Below are 19,233 nucleotides of genomic sequence, written 5' to 3'. Positions count from 1 at the left end.
AACCTGTAAACCCGCGTGTTAATGGGTTTCGATCGGCCCATTGTTCGTCGTCTGCCCTAAAAGCCCCATTTCTCTGTCACAACTTATAAACAGCTCTCATGCAACCCTAAACTGCAGAAAGCTCCGCTCCTAGCAACCATGGCTGGAATGAACGAAGAGAAATCAGAAACCCTCGTGGAAGAAGAACAGAACAACAAGAAAAAGCACAAGAAAGCGAAGGAAAAGATCAAGGAGGAGGAAATTCAAGTGAAGATCGAAACCCTAGGTGAGAACCCGAACAAGGTCTCGCCTTTCGTCGGGTACTTCCCCTCCGGCTTCGATCCTCTCAAGAACCAAGCCACGGCCGCCGGTGAACCGCCACGAGCCACGGTTAGGGTTTTCAGGCACGAGAAGCGGACCAATCGGTTGCAGCTCGTTGTGAGCCCTAATAACGGATTTCAAGTCGATTTCGTTGGTACTAACTATTCGGGTGAGGCCACTGCTCCTCAGCTCTGTACTTATGCCCTTGGAGTGCTTGATAAGCAGTTGCAAACGCTCAAGATTGTTCCTATCGCTTCCAACAAGGTAAAAATCTTTTTTGATCGGCAAAAAGATATGAATTACTTTTAAATAAATTCGATAAGGGTACATGGAGAAGAAAAGAAAAGGAAAAAAATCTAACAAACCGTTGGACGCAAAAAAACAAGAGCACTGCAATGGGCAACAAGGTAATTGTCCAACCCTGATAGTACTAATTAGTCAAATGCGATTAAAAAATTTGATTAAAAGCTTCGTTTTTCTAAGCACGAATTTGAGTAAAAGCTTCGTTCATGGCGTGTTTGTAAATATGGTAGGAAAATATATCGATGCAAATTCGAGTATGAATTTGAGTAAAACTTTCATTCATGATAGGAATGTCAATTTCGTTGCGGGTAATTATCCTTGCAAAATTTGAGTGAAAGATTCATTTGGGTAGGATTTAAGCGCTCCAGTGGGCGAACCCAAATTTAAGCACCAAGTTGAGTTAAAGCTTCATTCGTGGCATGACTGTAAATTTTGAAGGAAATAGTATTCTGCAAAATTTGAGTTAAAGCTTCATTTGGTAGGATGCAGCACTCCAATGTGCAAACCCAAATCTAAGCACAAATTTGAGCAAAAGCTTCATTCATGGCATGATTGTAAATTTGGTAAGGAAAAATATCCTTGCAAAATACCCCCGTTGATTTGAGTTAAAAAATGAGTAAAACTTAATTTGGTATAGTTTTGGGTAAAGGAGTGGGCTCCTTTCCAATCCTTAGGAAATTGGAGGATCTTCTAATTTCAATCCAAGATTATCCTAGTATCTCCAGTCATTTGGTATTCTACGGGCACCCAATTACTCCCCAAATATTCCCCAATTATCACATCCGTGGGGCACCAATTTGCCAAATTCCAAACATTAGTAAAATTTCATATTGTAACTTTAATAACAGGGGCAAGTTATAACAGGGGCAAGTTCAAAGAGCTATAAGATTCACAGAGTTAATCAAAGAACTCATTTTGCATTTCTTCTAAAATTATTTTTTCTTTAAAAATCACTTACTCCTACGATTTCTTTCTAATTTCCATAAATTTCAATTTTCTTACATACAAGAACAACTGCATCAATGAGCACACAACACAGTGCGAAGCACACTTGAAAATACAAGTAAAAAAAATCTCAATGACCTACATAATAAGATAATATTAGAAAAAAAAAATCATGTTGAAAGGAAAAAAATTACTCATATAATATTAGTAAAAAATTCTCATGAGCTATATGATATCGGTCAAAAAAATCCTCATGGGCTATATAAAAAAGCTGTTCAGAGGTAGGTTTAATGAGCGCCGTTCAAAAAAATTAATGAATTTTTTGTAACAACTTCAATGAATTTTTTTCGCCTTTCAAAAAAAAGGGAGAGGGAAGACACTTATGTAATTGAGAAATATTTGGGGCAAAAAAAAGGGAGAGGGAAGACACTTATGTAATTGAGAAATATTTGGGGAGTAATTGGGTGCCCGTAGAATACCATATGATCTTTGGGGCTTGAGTTACTAGGGTAATCTTGACCATTGAATTGGAATTGAAGGATCCTCCAATTCTCTATGGATTGGAGAGGAGCCAGACTCCCCTCAAGGAGTGGGGTGGTTTTGTAAGGGGGTTTTTGGGTTTAAAAAAGAAGGTAAGGGCTGGAGATACCCTGACTTGACTTATTTCGTGATTAAAGTATCTTTTGCTAGTAGGAAAGCTGAGACGAAGCTACTTTATGTTATAGTAAAGTTTAGATGCTCTTGGTTTTCACATAACAACACAAAAATAAGAGTAAAACACATGGATGATTAACAAGTTTTTATTCCTGTAATTGATGCTATGGAAACCTCATGAATCAAAATGTCCCTTTATGCCAATTGATTTCGTTAGTGATTTCATTGCTGTGCAAGATGGTTGGGAGTGTTTTAGATGGTTACTGTTGCTTAGATGTTATAGTTTCAGAGTAAATCAAAGGGAACTGTAAAACTTCAGATATTCGTATTAGGGTCCTTTCTAGGGACTGTTTTGACACAACCTGTACTTTTTCCATACGTATTGTTAAAGCATCCAACTCAATACCAATTGACAATGCGTGGAAAGGCTGCCCTGGCTCGTACACTAGTTTTGGAGGAGATAATTAGCTGATGTGGGACAAACTTCAGCACTCCTCCACACGTGCGACCCCCAACTCGCACATGGAGAGATAACAAACGATCCATAACACATGACAAACTCCAACACGTATAAATGATCTATGCGGTGTACGCAGAACTAATATTAAGAGAATTGGCCTTGCTGGGTATGTTTCTGCAGATATTTAGATTGGAACCGAGGGTCGGAGGACTGGATTTGTCTGTCAAGGAACCTTCCAAGGAAGAAGAACTCTCTACGCAGACGAAGTTTGAGAAGAGAGAAGCGCTGGATGACATTTATGGAACGAAGAAGGCGATAAAACGGGTACTAACCCTGTCATTTACGTTATTGAGGGGTGTATATTTCTCTGCCGAAGTGCAAGGTCATCTAAATTGGCAATAAGATTACATTGCATGGTAGTTGTTTATTGTGAAAGTCGTTTAAGATTGCTAATTTTATGGCCATCTGAAGCTTGTACAGCCTGAAATTAAATGTGAAGCTCCATCAGATGGTGGACAGTATAGTCTATGAACCTATGAGAAAGGAGGATGTCTTCTGGAGTTTGTCTTTTGTGGCTTCTGTTCTTTTTAGCAGTACAAGCAGAATTTTTTCCAGCAGTTTTTGTCAATTTAAGTAAATAAGTGATTTGTGTTGCAGAATAAGAAACGCAAGTCATTATTTCGAGAAGTAGATCCTCAAGCGCAGGAGAATTTGGACAGAAAATTTGAGGGAGTCAAGATAAACAAAGAGGCCCTTGAAAGTGCTGGCATGCACAGTTCTCGAAATACTCCACCTCATGATTCTTCTGCTACCACACCACAGATGGCTTATCCGTTGGACAAGATCATTTTGAAGGGAGAGTGGGATTACCTTGTTGACATTCTCAAGCTTTTCCAAGATGGAGCAGAGATAGCACCTGATGGTTACCCAAGCTTTATTTGCAACAGACTTCATAGGTTGGAATCTATTGAGGTAAGAAAGAGGTTTCAAAATTTTGTTAGTCTCTGATTTGTGATTAGGTTTGAGTTTCTAGTATAATTCGTTTGGTCTGTTGGTAAATTCACTGAACTAGGTTTCTGTGATTGCTTGTCTGTGATTGGTTGCGAGTTCATTCGAATGGGAAATCTAAGTTAACACAGGCAGATTGTGACATATACGCCTGCATTTCCTACTACCAACCACTGTTTTCCTACAGATAATAGACTTGAGTTCTTTGGTTTTGTATGTTATACTTTAAATTTTCCCTTATAAGAAGGGAGTATCATTTATCAACCCTGCACTGGTGCCTTCATATTTTTTTGAACTCTGCATGGTCGTGAAATCGAAGTAAGTACTATATGATATTGTATTCATATTGCCATTGCAACTTTCTATAGAGTGGCTTCTTAGATTTGCGACTTTGTTCTCCCATTCATTCTCATTTCGGTTTGAGACCGTCTCTATAACCTGTCATGTGTGTCGTTGATTATAGGATGAGGTGGAAAAGAAGAGGCTTGCTTGTGTGTTCTCATACATCAACCATCTCGTAAAGTTCAAGGATAAAAATTCAATGGAAGGTTGCTCCTCTGCGAAGCATCATAAAATCCCAAGCATCTTATCTCAAAAGTTTTCAACCATGTTTGGCTATTCAGATAAAAAAAGGCTTGAGGATGAGAAGAGGGATCTTCTGATTAGCTATGTCTTGGTTCTTACTCTGATTGCTGATAGCTTCAGGACTGCGGTGTCAGATATTACTAAGGACTTGAGATTGGATTCGGTTAAAGTGAGATCACATTTTGAAAATCTTGGTTGCAAGCTTATGATCAAGAACAAGGTGTTGTTGGCTACACTTCCTGTCCCCCTCGTGTTTCCGAAGGCCAAGTATAAGCATAAGCCGAAAAGGTAGAGGTAGATTGATGAGTTATCGGACTTCTGTTGGTAAATGTTTTACAGCCAAGAAATCTGGTTGGTATTTTTGCTTTCTGATTTGTGAAACCTTTCTGTATTTGGGGGATAAATTTTGCCTATACTGACATTTGATAAGGTGCTGGTATCTTCTGTTTTAGAAAAAATGTATTTCTGTTGAACCCTCTATATTATGATTCTCGTTTGGCTCTAAGATCATAGAATGTTGCATGAGTTCAATAGTGAAGTAGTCACCAAAAAAAAGCAGCCAATTTAGTCACGTATTCTCAGATTTTGTGGTTGAGTTATTTAAGATGAGTAATTTTTTTCTCTCTGAAATGAGTAAATTTTTTCTCTCTGAAATGAGGACAAGATAGATTTGGGACAACTTTTCATTTGACAGTTCTCTCTGGGGGAAAAGTTAATGCTCCGTTTGATGATTATCAGTGTCTGTTGCAACTTGGAAGATGATTATTAACGCCATTGGTTCTAAGTCACATAATTCCTCATTAAGAGGAGTGCAAAAGTGAGCGTGTGAACATTTTCGGAATACATCACGAACTATTAAAATCCGCGAAAGCGAGAATTGAGAGTGCAAGCGAATGACATTTTGAAAGATTATGTGACTAAGCCTAGAGTTGGGTACAAAAATGAGACCAGAAATAACTTAATATACCAAAACAATGACACACAGCAGTACAAATTGCCATTACTAACATGCCCTTGGTGAATCAAAAAGAGGAGAGGAGAAAGTCATGCCCGTAGACTAGTTAAAAGTATTTTCTACAGGTAATTCCATAGAGGATTGCTTATGAGTCTCAATAAAGTTTGTCCAATCCCAGCTCCTTGAACTGACTCTAGTAGCTCCTTACAAAGAAAGACAGGAGAAAATTAACTTCTTAATTGAGGGATTGTAGAAGTCCCTACCTATTTTCTACACCAGCTCCAATTTACAGAGCCATGACTCAAGGTAGAGCATCACTAGAGGTTCCAACATAAAACATTGTCATATTAACATACACATTAGGTCCACATGAAAAATAAATGGACCAAGCTATTTAATAGGGAGATGCAGTTCTATATGTTGTAGAGAGAACTAAAGATTGGACAAAATGGTGGGACAACATAATAACATCATGATTTGCTCTTGAACTTCCTTTGAGCTTTTAGATCCACAACAATCACAGAGATATTGTCTTTACTACCCTTTTGGAGAGCACTCATTGAAAGGTATTCTGCTGCTGCTTGTGCCGCAGGGTCAGTTCCTTGGCCCCTATCCACAAGAGGACTATCCCCATTCTTTTTGTGCCACAACAATATCCGTCGTCTCGCTATTTCACATGCTTCGTTGTTCGTCATTACATCCCACAAACCGTCACTGGCTAAAATGAGGCATTCATCTTCTCTTGTCCGCGGAATAAACATGACTTCTGGTTCAGGTATAATCCATGGTTTCAAATATCTATCACCTGTACAAAGAAGTTTGAAGGAAAGTAAATCTAAGGTCATTGGTGAACTCATCATTCAGCATTACTCTAGATACAAGCCAAACTATAAGAATTACAGTGCATGCACATAGATGCTGTCTTGGTGTTTAAAAAGTTGCCAAATCGGGCATCAATTTTGTAGAGGTTAGATGATGTTTAAAAAGTTGCCAAATCGGACATCAATTTTGTAGAGGTTAGATGAAGGTACCAACTATCATCACATAAAAGAACTATATACCCAACACACATAGATGAGGCTCTCACTCCACAAATGGAATAGAATATGTTCCTACTCCAATGTTCTTCCACTTTTTTGCTCATCCCTCATGGTTAGTATTATACATTATATGTATATCGGTATATCATATCCTTTTGAGATTCTATCTATCCTTGGCAAAATAATATCCATCTACGCTAAAACACAAGCTCAATACTAGGTAATATAATGCGCTTTTGAGCAGACATGTTGGAAAATAAACCAGCCAACTATGGTGTTTACATGGACCTTGACCACTCAATAGGTTCAAGGGACCTTGATGACCACTCAACTAGTGTTTTTAGCACTGTCCCACAAAAACAACACAGCTACACTTCAGAAGTTCGTGTGGATCAGTCCCCAAAAATTAGAATTAAAGTTGCATAAGTCTTTGAATGTTCATATTTCCATTTGATAAGTTTTATGGTAACTGGACCATTCTTTAGGGATTTCATTCCACTTCCATCTGACCAGGACAAGCCATAATTTGACATGATATCGGCAGCAAAATTACGTCAGGAAGATGCATAAAATTACTAGACAAGGGAAAACTTAGGTTTATTCTAAGTAGCATTGATTTAAAACAAGCGATTCAGCAACCTAGGCCTTTATGTGCAGGTTATAAGGACACATACCAATGGACCTTGACATTGCAAGAACACCGAATACACGGTGTCCATTCCACTGTATCACCTTGCCTCCAGATGCTTCAATCCTTGCATATTCATCCTCTCTGTTTGGCTGATAAAGAGATAAATTTGGATTCTTGTTTCCTCACAAAGCTCCAAATTATGAAAATACCAAACAGAAGGACAAAGGGGAAATAAAAACAGGCCTTACTTTGTGATCTACCGACAATGACATTGGTTCTTTGCCACGATAAAGGACTGCTCTTGAGTCACCGCAGTTCGCAACTATAATGTGGGATGAACAGATTAATGCAACTACAGCAGTAGAACCCACCGTTTCTGGAGCAACAGGATCAACAATACTGCCACAGGCATCTGCATTGTCACAAGCAACACCTCTGCTAACTTTCCCTCCAACTTCATCATCTACCTTGAGAAAGCACTGGGTGAAGACTTTCTGCCACTGAACCTGCTGAGCATCCCTCATACTTACTTCCACAAAATCGGCTTCAATATCTTTTAACTCCTCACTTAAAGCAAAGTGGATCCGATCACGGCAATAGTTTGCAACCTAAAGAGGAGACACACCCGTAATTCATGCGACAACTCAGGAAAAGACTACTACAGACAGAATACTTGTGCGAATATGTTAAAGAAAAGTTCAAGAATCAATTTCAGAAATCTTTCTCTTCAAAAGATAGAAGGTGCTACTCTAAAATCCATTAAGAAAAGTTCATAACATTAAGGAACTTCTATAAAGAATAATGGATCAGTAATTACTCTTCAAAACATAAGTATATAACATCGGGATGATTCTAACCAGGCTCACAGTCCTGGCTAACCTGCTTCCATGGGGACCAAACTATGTACTCGAAGGAATTTGTATAATATCAAATAATGGAAACTAGATGATAAAAGGAGATGTAACATCAGTTTTTGAACCACAATAGTCTTTCGAATCAATCGTACAGAAAATAGGCCCATTCATGCTAATATAAATCACAATTACAATTTCAATTAAACTATAGGGAAGAAACTAAAACAACAAACAAACTGGGGCAAGCTCGGTCGGCCAAAATCTTTCTTCCTCACTAGAAGGTAAAGGGCTCAAATCTTGTGAGTCCACATGCTCAGTGGTGAAGTAAGATACAAAATCCTTCGCAAGACATCGGGCTGTGTCTCATTGGTCTCATAGTATGAATTGCTAACAGGACATAAAAAAAAAGTCATTCTGAAAGGACAACGGAAGCAAATGTACCTGGGAGCCTCCATGACCATCATAAACTCCAAAAAAGTGTGTGGTTATATGACTCAAACTCTGGCTTAGTCCGTTGATCACATGATCTCCAACAAACATCTTGATTGGTATTTTCATAAACCAAGGAACAGCTACAACAGCATCCTCCATCTCTGCTCTTTTGCCACAAATAGACACGGAACCCCATAGAGGTATATACTCGAGTTCAAACACACTCTTCCCGCATCTGCCAATTTGACCCTTTTCGATTTCATTCGGGATTGATGCTAAAGTCAAGACATCTATTGTAGGCTTCTGCTCAATACTTGGTTCCCCCAAACTTATAACCTTTGTAACAATTTCACCCGTTTCAATTTTCTCAATTTCAACAGCTATCGGCAAACTTGTATCCGTAGTTAACAGTTCCTCACCTACCATTCCACTTGAGTCATCTGCAACGTTAAGAATTCCATCTTCTTCACTTTCCTGAATAGTGACATCATTACCAATCCATCCGCTTTCACTTTTGGGTATCGTCTCTTCCAACTCAGATTTCCCTCCTGTTCCCCCGTCTGGTGTTGCCATAGTTAACAGGTTTGCAGTTTCTGTGACCAGCTTGAGCCGCGTGATTTCCAAAGGGCTTGTGATGCCAGAGTTATCACAGATTGAGTTACTTAAGCTCAGTGTAACTGCAACTGCTGGAGACATCTCTTCCATCAACAACCACTCTGTATAGTGCTAACATTTAACAATTGAGTCCGATCTTCCAAACTCACCTAAGATATTTGTCAGTTCCCTCATCACCTTCCAACAGTTACATGAGAAGGTTTCTGAAAGATCCTTCTGCCGCAAACAATGTCAACTACCCACCACTTTTGGTTCAAGAGAATCAAACAAACAAAGCACAGAAAGACAAAATTAGAGGTCGGAATAAGCTAAAGATGAGCAGATGAAATGCCAGATAGAGATCCACTGACTTTTCCTTTTTACATTCTACACACATAAAGAAGAAACACAAGTAACTACTGAGGGAAAATTGAAGATAGGAATAAGGAGAGGACAACGAAATATGAAGTGGGTAATCAGATCTGGTGGGGAACAATTGATCTACTGTTCAATAGGTAGAAATTAAGAGTCTGAACAGAACTAAGTTAAACCAAGTACTAGCAATCCCCAAATCTTTCCTTTTTCAAGAGATTAGCCCAACCAAATACTACCTGAATCCCATCCCCACCACCAACCCTTAAATACAACACAACACAAAAGAAACAGACAACACTAAACCCGTAACCATATCTCACCAAGGAAACAAAAAGTGGGGTTCATGAGAAAGAACATAGAAGATGGAAGACTAACCCCAAGATTCACAAGAAAAAACCCTAAAAAGGTAGAGCTGCTTTTTCACGTCACATAAATCATGGGTTTCATGGATCTGAGGCAATCCATCTCAGCCTCTTGAAATATGAGTCACCCTCCTACTTTTTCTTTCACCTCCCAACAAACACAACCAACAATCAATAACCCTACTGACAGACTTTAGGAGCAGAGAAGAAAAGGGCATATGGGTCTGGTACTAATCTAATCATTCTCACAAAAAGATTACAAATTTAGAAATAATTGGAGAAATAGTTCAAATCTGCTTACCAAATCGAAAAAACCCAACAGCTTAAGCCCCCAAATATGGACCACTGATGTCTATTTCCAAGAAAATTTTCCACTTTCTTGGTGTTCTTGGTACCTGGTGGCTTTTGCTGTGAATTTGTGTGAGAGGAGAGAGAGATGTGAGGGAATTGCTTTTACTAATTTGGGTAGACCTTTTTTTTGTGACACGTGTTGATTCAATTATCTAACCTCAATCAATTGCCGTGGACTGTGAGAATGCCATAGTATGGGTGGTTAGATCACAACAAAGACCTCATGGACTTTCCATGAGACAAAGAATTCAAGAAAATGGGGGACACGTGTTCTTGCGATGGAAGTTCTCGAAAGGAAGACCTTAAAAAGAAATTGTTTACTCATTGATTTTGGATTACAATCCCCTGTGACAGGCTCCTGTTTTTGATCTGGACGAAGAGAATTTTTTTTTTCCGACGATCTGAGTGTTTGGGTCAACTTATACTCTCCGGTCTAGTCAAAGACCAATCATCCATACTAGGACTAGAAAATTCAACTAAAATTACTTTCTTATTGTCTGATCCCATGATCAATTATCACGAACTTCCTTTCTTAATACTCCATTGAATTTTGTGCAAATTCCACATCTACCATACGTGTCAAATACAAAATAAAGTAGGGACTTAAAGTACAATCTTTTAATTGAAAAAACAAAAATGTTAAGAACACAATAATCCAAACTCAATACAAAACAGAATCTCTCATATACATGTGGGGTTCACACGCACTAATATGTGTAGACCCCACATATATGTGAGATATTGTATTTAGTGTTATATTTGAATTATTGTATATATAACACTTCTGTTGAAAAAAGGGGCATACAAAAATCCATCTCACCTTCACCCAACTCCAAGTGTCCACACAAACAAGAATAGGAAATATTATTGTTTGCTAAGACTATTTGTTTTGATTAGCTACTCATTTTAAAATTATATATATTGCAACTTTATGAGATAAGCAAATAAAGAACCAATCACACGAAATAAGTTTATTTGAGCAAGTAATAGTATAAAATAGGCAGGCAATCAAGCCAAAGAGCCTTGGGAAATTGAAAAATATCGAGTCCTTCTGCGCACGACATGTGGTGTGCAACATTTTTCTTCATTATAGATTTATATGAATTTAAAATGTATGCACCTAATATAAATATATAGTGAAGAAAGGTGTTGGATACTATAAGTCAAGGCCACCGAATAATTACTCTAGAAAAATGTAGTTAACGTCTATAACATTTTTACAAGTTACTTTTAAAAGTATGAAAATTTATTCTTTTTTGTGTTTTTAGTATGTTTTCTGCATGACATTTTCCCGCAAAACTGATCTAAACACTAGCCAAAAATCCTCTCAAGTAAACTTCATTTTCTATCACAATCAAAGTAGTCGTACATCATTAAACTATTTTTTTAAGGCACAATCCCAATTAGGTAATGGTTTTAGCAAAGTCCAGATGGTAGGGTGGGTAAGTGGGTCCTAATAAGATTTTAAAATTAGAAAAAAGATATTCCTCTTTCGAAAATTGTTTAATTTTCATTAAAAAATAAAATACATTCGTGTATAAAAATGTAAAATTTAGATACATATGAGTTCTTTAGTTGAGTGCAAAAAATTTCAAAAGATCATGTACAAAAGTACTTTCATTTTTATCAAAAAACGCACGATTTTTGCAAGTGTAAACAATTTGAGACGGATGAAATATTATACTAAACACACATATATGATAAAACGTTTGAGTTTATTAGTTATATCAATATTTAACTGAGTTCATATATATCGAACGATTCTGCAAACATTTGTGTTCACCGTAAAGATAGCCTAAGTAAAAGTATCAAAATCTTGGCACCTAAACATGAGCATTACTACAAAACAACTAAAATGGAAAGATTTTCATAAGTTGGTTGGGTAGGTTGCCTCCATCCCATCTCAATGTTTCCCATTGCCGCCAAATATAGCCATAGACAAGGCAACTAGCAAGGCACCAAAATAGAAATGGAGAGGAACCACAGGTTAGGGTTAAAAACCCAAAAAGGAAAACCACAAAGCTACCATTTTTTCTCTCTTTTTTTTTTCTTTTCTGGTGGTGGTGGTGGTGGTTCTTTCTTTAGGGCAATTACGTGGCGGTGGCATTGGCGGTGGTGGTGGTGGAGATGACTCCGTCGTCAATATCATCGTCTTCGTCGCGCAATTCGAAAGATGAAGAAATTGCCACCACAGCCATTGCGATTGATAAAGACAGGAACAGTGAATTCGCCGTCAGATGGGCTGTAGATAATCTATTGAAGAAGAGCTCTAATGTTATTCTTGTCCATGTCAAGACCCAAAGTGTGCAATCCAGTACGTACCCTCTCCCTTTTATATCATTTGCGATGATAATGGAATTGTTATGGGGAGGGAAATGGATAAATTAACATGGAATGGTATGGTGATCTTGTTCAAGTTAATTTATTATGGTGAATGTTAGTTACCGCCCACCAGGCGGTCGGTAATGACCCAAAAAGTATATTGATTGCAACAACATATTGATATTCGTAAAAATGTAGTGATATTTTATAGATGTGCATTGAAGTTTTAGCTGTTTTGTCTGCACGTGTCTGTTATCCACCGCCCATAATGGTTAGCAAGATTCATTTATGATAAAGCCTTTCATAATAGTGAAAAAGGATACACGTAGCAATCCGATTACGAGATGTTTAGTCTGGTTTGATTTGGTATTTGTGATAAGGGGTTTTGTGCTTGTTAATGTATCCATTGCGATGGATCCTTACAATTGGAAGAAAGAAAGAAAACAATTTGTATGTTGAACACGATGAGAAAATTGAGGAGGTGAAGAAAATTCTAAGGCGCCTTTCATCACAATCTATGTGATGCAGGGAGGGCGTGGAATATTGAATTGGGTTTTTTTTTTTGTTTCACGATCAGTGTGATGATGGAAAGGCATGGAAACTTGAATCGGTTTATTTGGCTTAATTATTCATGGATTGTTGACATGGCTTGAGAAAAATTCCAAACACTTTGAGTTAAAATGTTACTTAACTGCATTGTGAATTGTCAAATGCTCAAAATGACATGCAGATTAGGGGTATGAGAAAATGCCAAAAAGGGTTTCACATCATCAGTTACAAGTGCATCTTCCTTGATAACCAAAATCAAGTCGAGATAGCCGTGATGTAGTTTTTTCTAGTCTCAATATGTTTTGTTTGGTTTTGTAGAGGAGGATGTTCCTAAGGGTGGTCATGCGCCATTGGAAAGCGAGAAGGAGTTCTTCCTTCCTTATCGTGGATTCTGTGCTCGCAAAGGGGTAACTATATGACCAAACTCCACAACATATATGTCATATAGATAGGAAGCAAACTACTTCCCTTTCCCGTCAAATCTCTTGGCATGTTTTTTCTAGTGAAAATGGCAACAAGATGCTAAAAATTCAGTACCAAGGACGTGTTTGGCATTTCTAGTGGCTCAAATTGCATGCTTACCAGATGGACTAACCTTAATTTTTGACCTTATTTTTTTGAATTGTATGAAGAGCTGCCAATCATTTAGAACACAACTTGATGGATCATACTATAAATGGTCTCTCGGCAATTAGTTTGGTTAGTGCACTAAATAGCAGGCTGCAGGTTTTGAAAAAATGGACACACACTTTGTTAGCCTTAGATTAGTGGAACAATAGAGCTGGGCAACTCTTCTATTGGAACCTGTAAATTTTGGCACTAATGCAATACAGATTAACAAGGTCTGACTTCTTGCCTGTATAATATCAGGTTCGAGCAAAGGAGGTGGTCCTCCACGATATTGATGTTTCAAATGCACTAGTTGATTTTATCAGTACCCACTCCATCACCAATTTGGTCCTTGGTGCCTCCAACCGCAGTGCGTTAACTAGGTCTCTCTCTCTCTCTCTCTCTCTCAAACACACACACGTCCAATAATTGTGTACATGCCTCTTCATTTCTCGATGATCTTGTGCTTTGAATCATGAATTGCACACTGACTTGGCTCCTGGTTAATAGCTCTATAGATTGCCTATAGGCTAGTGGCACCCGTTGGGACTTATTGAGGAGGGCTGAGCGGAAGCTTCCCTTTCTTCTCCCCACCTAATGGTACTGTTTATATCTTGGTTACCCAGGGCGTTTAGAAACGTAGATGTGCCAACTACTGTGTCCAAATCTGCACCAGACTTCTGCTCGGTGTATGTTGCATCGAAAGGGAAAGTTCAGAATGCCAAGACAGCCAGCCAACCTTCTACACCTACTAGTGCAACTGGTTCCAAGCGATCATCTCAACCAAGGTTTTCAGTCGAGACTTCACGATCGGATGATTTGTATCGGTAAGTCATGGAATTACGTGCGTACTCTTTTGAAGTGGACTACAGTAAATTGGTAACTAACAAGAGAATGGCTACTCCAGCTATCCATTCCAAGTCAATGTGGAAGTGAAGCTTTTGAAACAAATAATAAGATGATCGTTGTTGGAAAATTAGATGGATGGGCCAGTATTCTATAGCATTTCTTTTGAATAGCTCTGACATTAAAATGATCCAAGTCTATTATATGCCTCCAACTATACCTTCTGCTTTACCAGCTCATAGCAGAAGAATTATGTCATTCGGGTTACAATGCAATGCCTTTTAGGTTTCTCGTTTCATTCCACAGGATGGATGTTTCTAGAAAAAAACCCTTCAAGGTTACAGTTTGTGGGATCTAATACTTGGAAAAAGTGCACAAGGTAAATAGAAAAACTGATCCTCCTATAAGACCAAGTTCTCTACAGGAAACATTTTCAGATAAATTTTCGATGCGCTCCTTCCAGATTTGGATGCTTATTTTTCTCATTATTCGGTATATGCCTGCTAACTACAGAAGTTCTAGCCAAAGCAGTTGGAGAAGTGGAGGGTCCGAGAGGATATCATTGGATAGGAGTAGTGATTCCATGCAGTTAACTCCACGTGACTTAACTCCACACGACTTAACTCCACGCGACAGGATCCCCAGAAGTATTATGGCTTCACCCAGCATTGTTGCTTCACCCAAACACCCAGCTAGCAATCTGAATCCTAGGGTTCGCAATGAGGGGATTTACTCTCACCTAGATTCCACCATGGAGATAAGTGATTTTTCAGGACCACCCAGTTTTCAGTCTATTGATCTGTCCAGTGAAAATTTAGACCGGCCTCGCACATCAGATGTTTCCAGGAGCTCTGTCTCGTCCTCCCAAGCCTCAGTAAGTTCAGTACGATATAGATTCTGCAGTATGTTGTTTCATAGTTCCAATTTGAATTTCTTTCAATTTTTTCAGGGAAAGAAAATAGTAGGACAAAAAGATGAAGTGGAAAACTAATTGTATATGGTATTTGAAACACAACAGACTGATTAAATTTCTATGTACATTCCAAGCAAGTGGCAGTTCTGCTATATTTCTAACTTTAAGTCCATATAGAACTACTTAGCTAAAGAGAGAGAGAGAGAGAGAGAGAGAGAGAGAGAGAGAGAGAGAGAGAGAGAGAGAGAGAGAGAGAGAGAGAGAGAGACTACTTTGCTGGTAGCGCAAAAGGATGAAGTGGAAAACTAATTGCATATGGTATTTGAAACCCAATGGACTGATTAGATGTCTTGGTGCATTCCAAGAATATAGCTGTTTAGTATTTCTAAGTTAAGTGCTTGTAGGACTACTTTGCTGTTACAAAGTGTCATTTTGATAGCAACCAGAAAGTATCATCCAATCCATGGCAACCAACCCTCATTTAGAAAATTTTCAACAGGCACCTTGTTCTCTTCATTTGATTGAAGGGATTAAACCAGTACTCTTTCTGCCCTGGCAGTTTATATGTTTCTGTGGTTTTATGCATTAGCCATAAATTCCTCGACTCTATTCTTTCATTGATTTGGTGATATGAAACACTTGTTCTTTCTCTCTCTCTCCAAAAAAATAAGAAGGATGGGTCATGAGACTCATGACCTGTAGTCTCATGAAGTTCATTATAGCCGACTCACTTGCTCGCCTTCATTCAATGACTATATTGCAGAGGGAAGTAGAAGCTGAAATGAGGAGACTAAAGCTTGAGCTGAAGCAAACCATGGACATGTACAATTCAGCTTGCAAAGAAGCAATTGATGCCAAAGAGAAGGTAAAACAATCTTTTCTTTTCTTTTTTCTTAGCAAAAGCAAGCATACATTAGAAAGAAGGCATCAAGGGGATGCCGCCCATGTACAAGAATAAGGCCTTAGACAAAACGGCCCGATACACGCTATGCGTGCCAAGTGCCAACAAGATGTATCAAATCAAGGAAAAACAATCTTGACATGAACAAGATGGATGTTGCCCAACTTAAGGGTAATTTAATATTTGTAACTCTCCCCAAATTCTTATATTTTTTGTTCCTAGGGCAAAGAGATCGACCAATGGAAAACAGAGGAGACACGCAAGTTACAGGCTGCCACACAAGCCCAAGATGCTGCATTGGCTTTGGCTGAGATGGAAAAGCAGAAAACCAGGGTTGCCCTTGAAGCGGCAAAGACGTCACGACGACTAGCAGAATTGGAGGTTCAGAAGCGAAAAAATGCAGAGACGAAGGCCATGCATGAGGCAGAAGAGAGGAAGAAAGCTATGGAGGCATTGGCACGCACTGAGATTCGGTATAGAAAGTACACGATTGAAGAGATTGAAATTGCAACTGAGTACTTCTCCAGTTCATTGAAGGTTGGTGAAGGAGGATACGGTCCTGTTTATAAAGCCTTTCTTGACCATACAGCTGTTGCTATAAAAGTTTTAAAGCCCGAGATGTCTCAAGGGAAAAAGCAATTTCAACGGGAGGCAAGTATTGTTCTTCGCTAACAGCAGTTCTTCTGTTTGTAAGTAGCAATCATGGGTCTAAATGGAATTATTAGATGCGTAAGAGAAGCATTTTCAGGCTCAATCTCATCGAGGAACAAAAAACACATAACTAACGTAGTTCTGGTAGACCTGGATTCAGGTTACTCCTTTTCAAATGCCCAAAGTTGCACCCAATGTAAACATGCTCATTTCATGTCTTCTGAAAACCCCTTCACAAAAGCCATAAAGCCCTAACCCTTCGCCACTGGTACCCGTACCAACATATTATCTGAACTTCATAGGCAAAGCATCCTTGGTGGGATCTGTACTGGAAGTCTTTAAATGGAAGAAATAAAGTTTATATAACAAAATGGAAAAAAATGGTGCAGCACAACACTTGTAACCACTACATGGCAGAGTGCAATTTTGTTCACCCTTCTTAAAAGAGGGTGAACAATACCCTCTCTCTTATTGGTTGAAATGGTGTATGTCTCATCCGTGGAATACACTTTTTGGTAAGGATGACATCACTTTGTGGTGGGATCCACACACTTTCAACCAATAGGAAGGAAGGTAATGTTCACCCTCTTAAATGGAGGGTGAACAAAACTCAACTCCTACATGGCAGTAATAGTCTTACAACCCGTTCGATGATTATGTGGAAAACAATCCTGGACAAACATCATACTCAAAGATTGCAGCTTTGAGAGGGTATTCATGTCTTTCGGTGTGCTTTGAGAGGGATTTATGTCTGTCACTGTCGGAACACTAAACATAATCATCTACTTTCTTTTCTCTTATTATGTCCAGATTGAGGTACTGAGCTACATGAGACACCCACACATGGTTCTTCTGTTGGGCGCCTGCCCTGAGTACGGATGCATTGTTTATGAGTACATGGAAAACGGCAGCTTGGAAGACAGGCTCTTCCGGAGAAACAACACTCCCCCACTTCCATGGAGAACCCGTTTCAAAATTGCCGCTGAAATTGCCGCTGCTCTTCTTTTCCTTCACCAAACAAAGCCAGAGCCTTTGGTGCATAGGGACCTCAAACCGGCGAACATTCTCTTAGGCCGCCACTTTGTGAGCAAGATCAGTGACGTTGGTTTAGCCCGGTTGGTGCCACCGAATGTGGCTGATAGCGTCACCCAATATCAAATGACAGCAGCAGCTGGGACATTTTGCTACATTGACCCAGAGTATCAACAAACAGGAATGCTGGGTGTAAAATCAGATATATACTCTTTGGGAATTATGTTATTGCAGATTATTACAGCAAAACCTCCTATGGGTCTGACCCACCATGTTGGGAGGGCAATTGAGAAGGGAACTTTTTCAGAGATGCTTGATCCAACGGTGACGGATTGGCCTTTTGAAGAGGCGATGTCGTTTGCTAAACTGTCTATACAGTGTTGTGAGCTGAGGAGGAAAGACAGGCCAGACCTTGCTTCGGTCATATTACCTGAGCTTCAGCGACTTAGCGACCTCGGTTCTGATAATGGATCCAGTAATAGAGGCGCTATCACCTATGGATCGTCTTTTGTTAATTCAAATTTTCAAGTGAGATCACCGTTCAGTCAGGTCAGCTTCTTCTGTCTCAATTCTAGACTCTATTATTACTTCTTTCAACCATGGTATATTCTCTCCATTTGTGTGATGAAAAGCAAGGAAGCGAAGAAATTCCGACAAAAATGGGATTATATATTCTCTCTTAGCTTCAAGTAATCGTTTATTTAACTGTCATTTCTTTTTCTAGGCAGTTGAGATAGGAATAGTTTCAATAGTAGGAGAGGCTGGAGAGCTGTTTTCGGGTACTGACATTCATTCCTATTGTATGCTATGTTTAATCAGGAAAAAAGGAGAAGGAATCCCGGCACACCAACAGAAACCCAGGGTAGATCAGTGTTGAAAGAAAGCAGTAGCACATACACTCCAGAACTGGAAAGTGAGGTTTCAAGACCAGTTTTGGACAAGGCCAGTTGATCCCTCCATACGAGTCTGAAAGCGAGCTTTTGGAAGGCTCTTCTTCTTTTTTCTTTTTTTTTTTTCTAGTGATTTTTTACACTCGTCTTCGAAGTTGATAGTTCAAAATTCTTACAAGGGACGCTCCTGCAACTGACTAGAACAAAGTCGAAGTTCTTGGGAGTGTCTGAGTACTGGAACTAATACCCCAAAGGTTGCATGCATGCCTTGGAATTTAGATTAGTGCAGAGAGTGAGATTCATGTAGACATTAAAAACATTACCGTCCTTTGTTGAAGTATGAATTCGAGTTCCTGCGTAGTTTTTTACTGCTTAATCTTTTTGATAAGTCAGGTGTTTGGTTAACTTACGCGCACTTCAATTAATCTAGAGATTAAAGGAGGTTGTCTACATGAATAGGGTGACAAATATTCCTTGTGAGCAATTTAGGAATAAATATGAGACCATTATCACCTATTTAAACAACAATCGTTTGAATGCACAAACTTTTTGAGAGGATACGGTAATTAGGTGGGGTTCCACTAAGCAAAAAGTGAGTTTTGTTCTTATTCAAATTTTTTTCGTAAGTTTTGCGCCAAACTTTTGTGGATTATTGATTTGTCTTGACGAGC

At 38.8% G+C, this 19,233-nt stretch overlaps 3 protein-coding genes across 4 annotated transcripts; 2 read left to right on the top strand and 1 right to left on the bottom strand.

Moving 5' to 3' along the window:
* On the top strand, nt 1-4,760 carry LOC131335774 (DNA-directed RNA polymerase I subunit rpa49-like). Its single transcript, XM_058371276.1, has 4 exons — nt 1-564; nt 2,843-2,986; nt 3,320-3,634; nt 4,134-4,760. Exons 1-4 carry the CDS (start codon nt 139-141, stop codon nt 4,545-4,547), a joined length of 1,299 nt encoding a protein of 432 aa, XP_058227259.1. The 5' UTR covers nt 1-138; the 3' UTR covers nt 4,548-4,760.
* Nucleotides 4,761-5,313: 553 nt separating this feature from the next.
* LOC131335773 (protein phosphatase 2C 16-like) lies at nt 5,314-10,121 on the bottom strand. Of its 2 annotated transcripts, none has more exons than XM_058371275.1 (5): nt 9,800-10,121; nt 8,177-9,027; nt 7,130-7,489; nt 6,925-7,030; nt 5,314-6,015 (listed from the first exon to the last, which is right to left on the bottom strand). In XM_058371275.1, the coding sequence occupies exons 2-5, from the start codon at nt 8,870-8,872 to the stop codon at nt 5,681-5,683; spliced, it is 1,497 nt and encodes a 498-aa protein (XP_058227258.1). In that variant the 5' UTR covers nt 8,873-9,027; nt 9,800-10,121; the 3' UTR covers nt 5,314-5,680. The 2 variants fall into 2 exon arrangements, with proteins under 2 accessions (XP_058227258.1, XP_058227257.1); XM_058371274.1 differs by lacking the exon at nt 9,800-10,121 and adding an exon at nt 9,512-9,646.
* Nucleotides 10,122-11,808: 1,687 nt separating this feature from the next.
* On the top strand, nt 11,809-18,938 carry LOC131335772 (U-box domain-containing protein 35-like). Its single transcript, XM_058371273.1, has 9 exons — nt 11,809-12,163; nt 13,039-13,127; nt 13,591-13,712; nt 13,956-14,156; nt 14,689-15,049; nt 15,852-15,953; nt 16,212-16,640; nt 17,451-18,221; nt 18,492-18,938. Exons 1-9 carry the CDS (start codon nt 11,977-11,979, stop codon nt 18,621-18,623), a joined length of 2,394 nt encoding a protein of 797 aa, XP_058227256.1. The 5' UTR covers nt 11,809-11,976; the 3' UTR covers nt 18,624-18,938.
* Nucleotides 18,939-19,233: the final 295 nt, after the last annotated feature.

Source organism: Rhododendron vialii, chromosome 8a (assembly GCF_030253575.1).
Source record: "Rhododendron vialii isolate Sample 1 chromosome 8a, ASM3025357v1".
NCBI lineage: Eukaryota > Viridiplantae > Streptophyta > Magnoliopsida > Ericales > Ericaceae > Rhododendron > Rhododendron vialii.
The sequence above is the reverse complement of the archived record's forward strand: the minus strand, read 5'-3'. Positions and strand labels throughout refer to the sequence as shown.

What these genes read in the sequence shown, in the direction of transcription:
- LOC131335774 (XM_058371276.1), top strand. Translation starts at nt 139, where the DNA reads ATGGCTGGAATGAACGAAGAGAAATCAGAAACCCTCGTGGAAGAAGAA. An exon ending in TTCCTATCGCTTCCAACAAG is followed by an intron (nt 565 to 2,842) that starts GTAAAAATCTTT and finishes ATGTTTCTGCAG; the next exon opens with ATATTTAGATTGGAACCGAG. An exon ending in CGAAGAAGGCGATAAAACGG is followed by an intron (nt 2,987 to 3,319) that starts GTACTAACCCTG and finishes TTTGTGTTGCAG; the next exon opens with AATAAGAAACGCAAGTCATT.
- LOC131335773 (XM_058371275.1), bottom strand. Translation starts at nt 8,872, where the DNA reads ATGGAAGAGATGTCTCCAGCAGTTGCAGTTACACTGAGCTTAAGTAAC. An exon ending in CATTGTCGGTAGATCACAAA is followed by an intron (nt 7,031 to 7,129) that starts GTAAGGCCTGTT and finishes TCTCTTTATCAG; the next exon opens with CCAAACAGAGAGGATGAATA. An exon ending in TGCAATGTCAAGGTCCATTG is followed by an intron (nt 6,016 to 6,924) that starts GTATGTGTCCTT and finishes TTCTTTGTACAG; the next exon opens with GTGATAGATATTTGAAACCA.
- LOC131335772 (XM_058371273.1), top strand. Translation starts at nt 11,977, where the DNA reads ATGACTCCGTCGTCAATATCATCGTCTTCGTCGCGCAATTCGAAAGAT. An exon ending in CGATCGGATGATTTGTATCG is followed by an intron (nt 14,157 to 14,688) that starts GTAAGTCATGGA and finishes TGCTAACTACAG; the next exon opens with AAGTTCTAGCCAAAGCAGTT. An exon ending in CAATTGATGCCAAAGAGAAG is followed by an intron (nt 15,954 to 16,211) that starts GTAAAACAATCT and finishes TTTTGTTCCTAG; the next exon opens with GGCAAAGAGATCGACCAATG.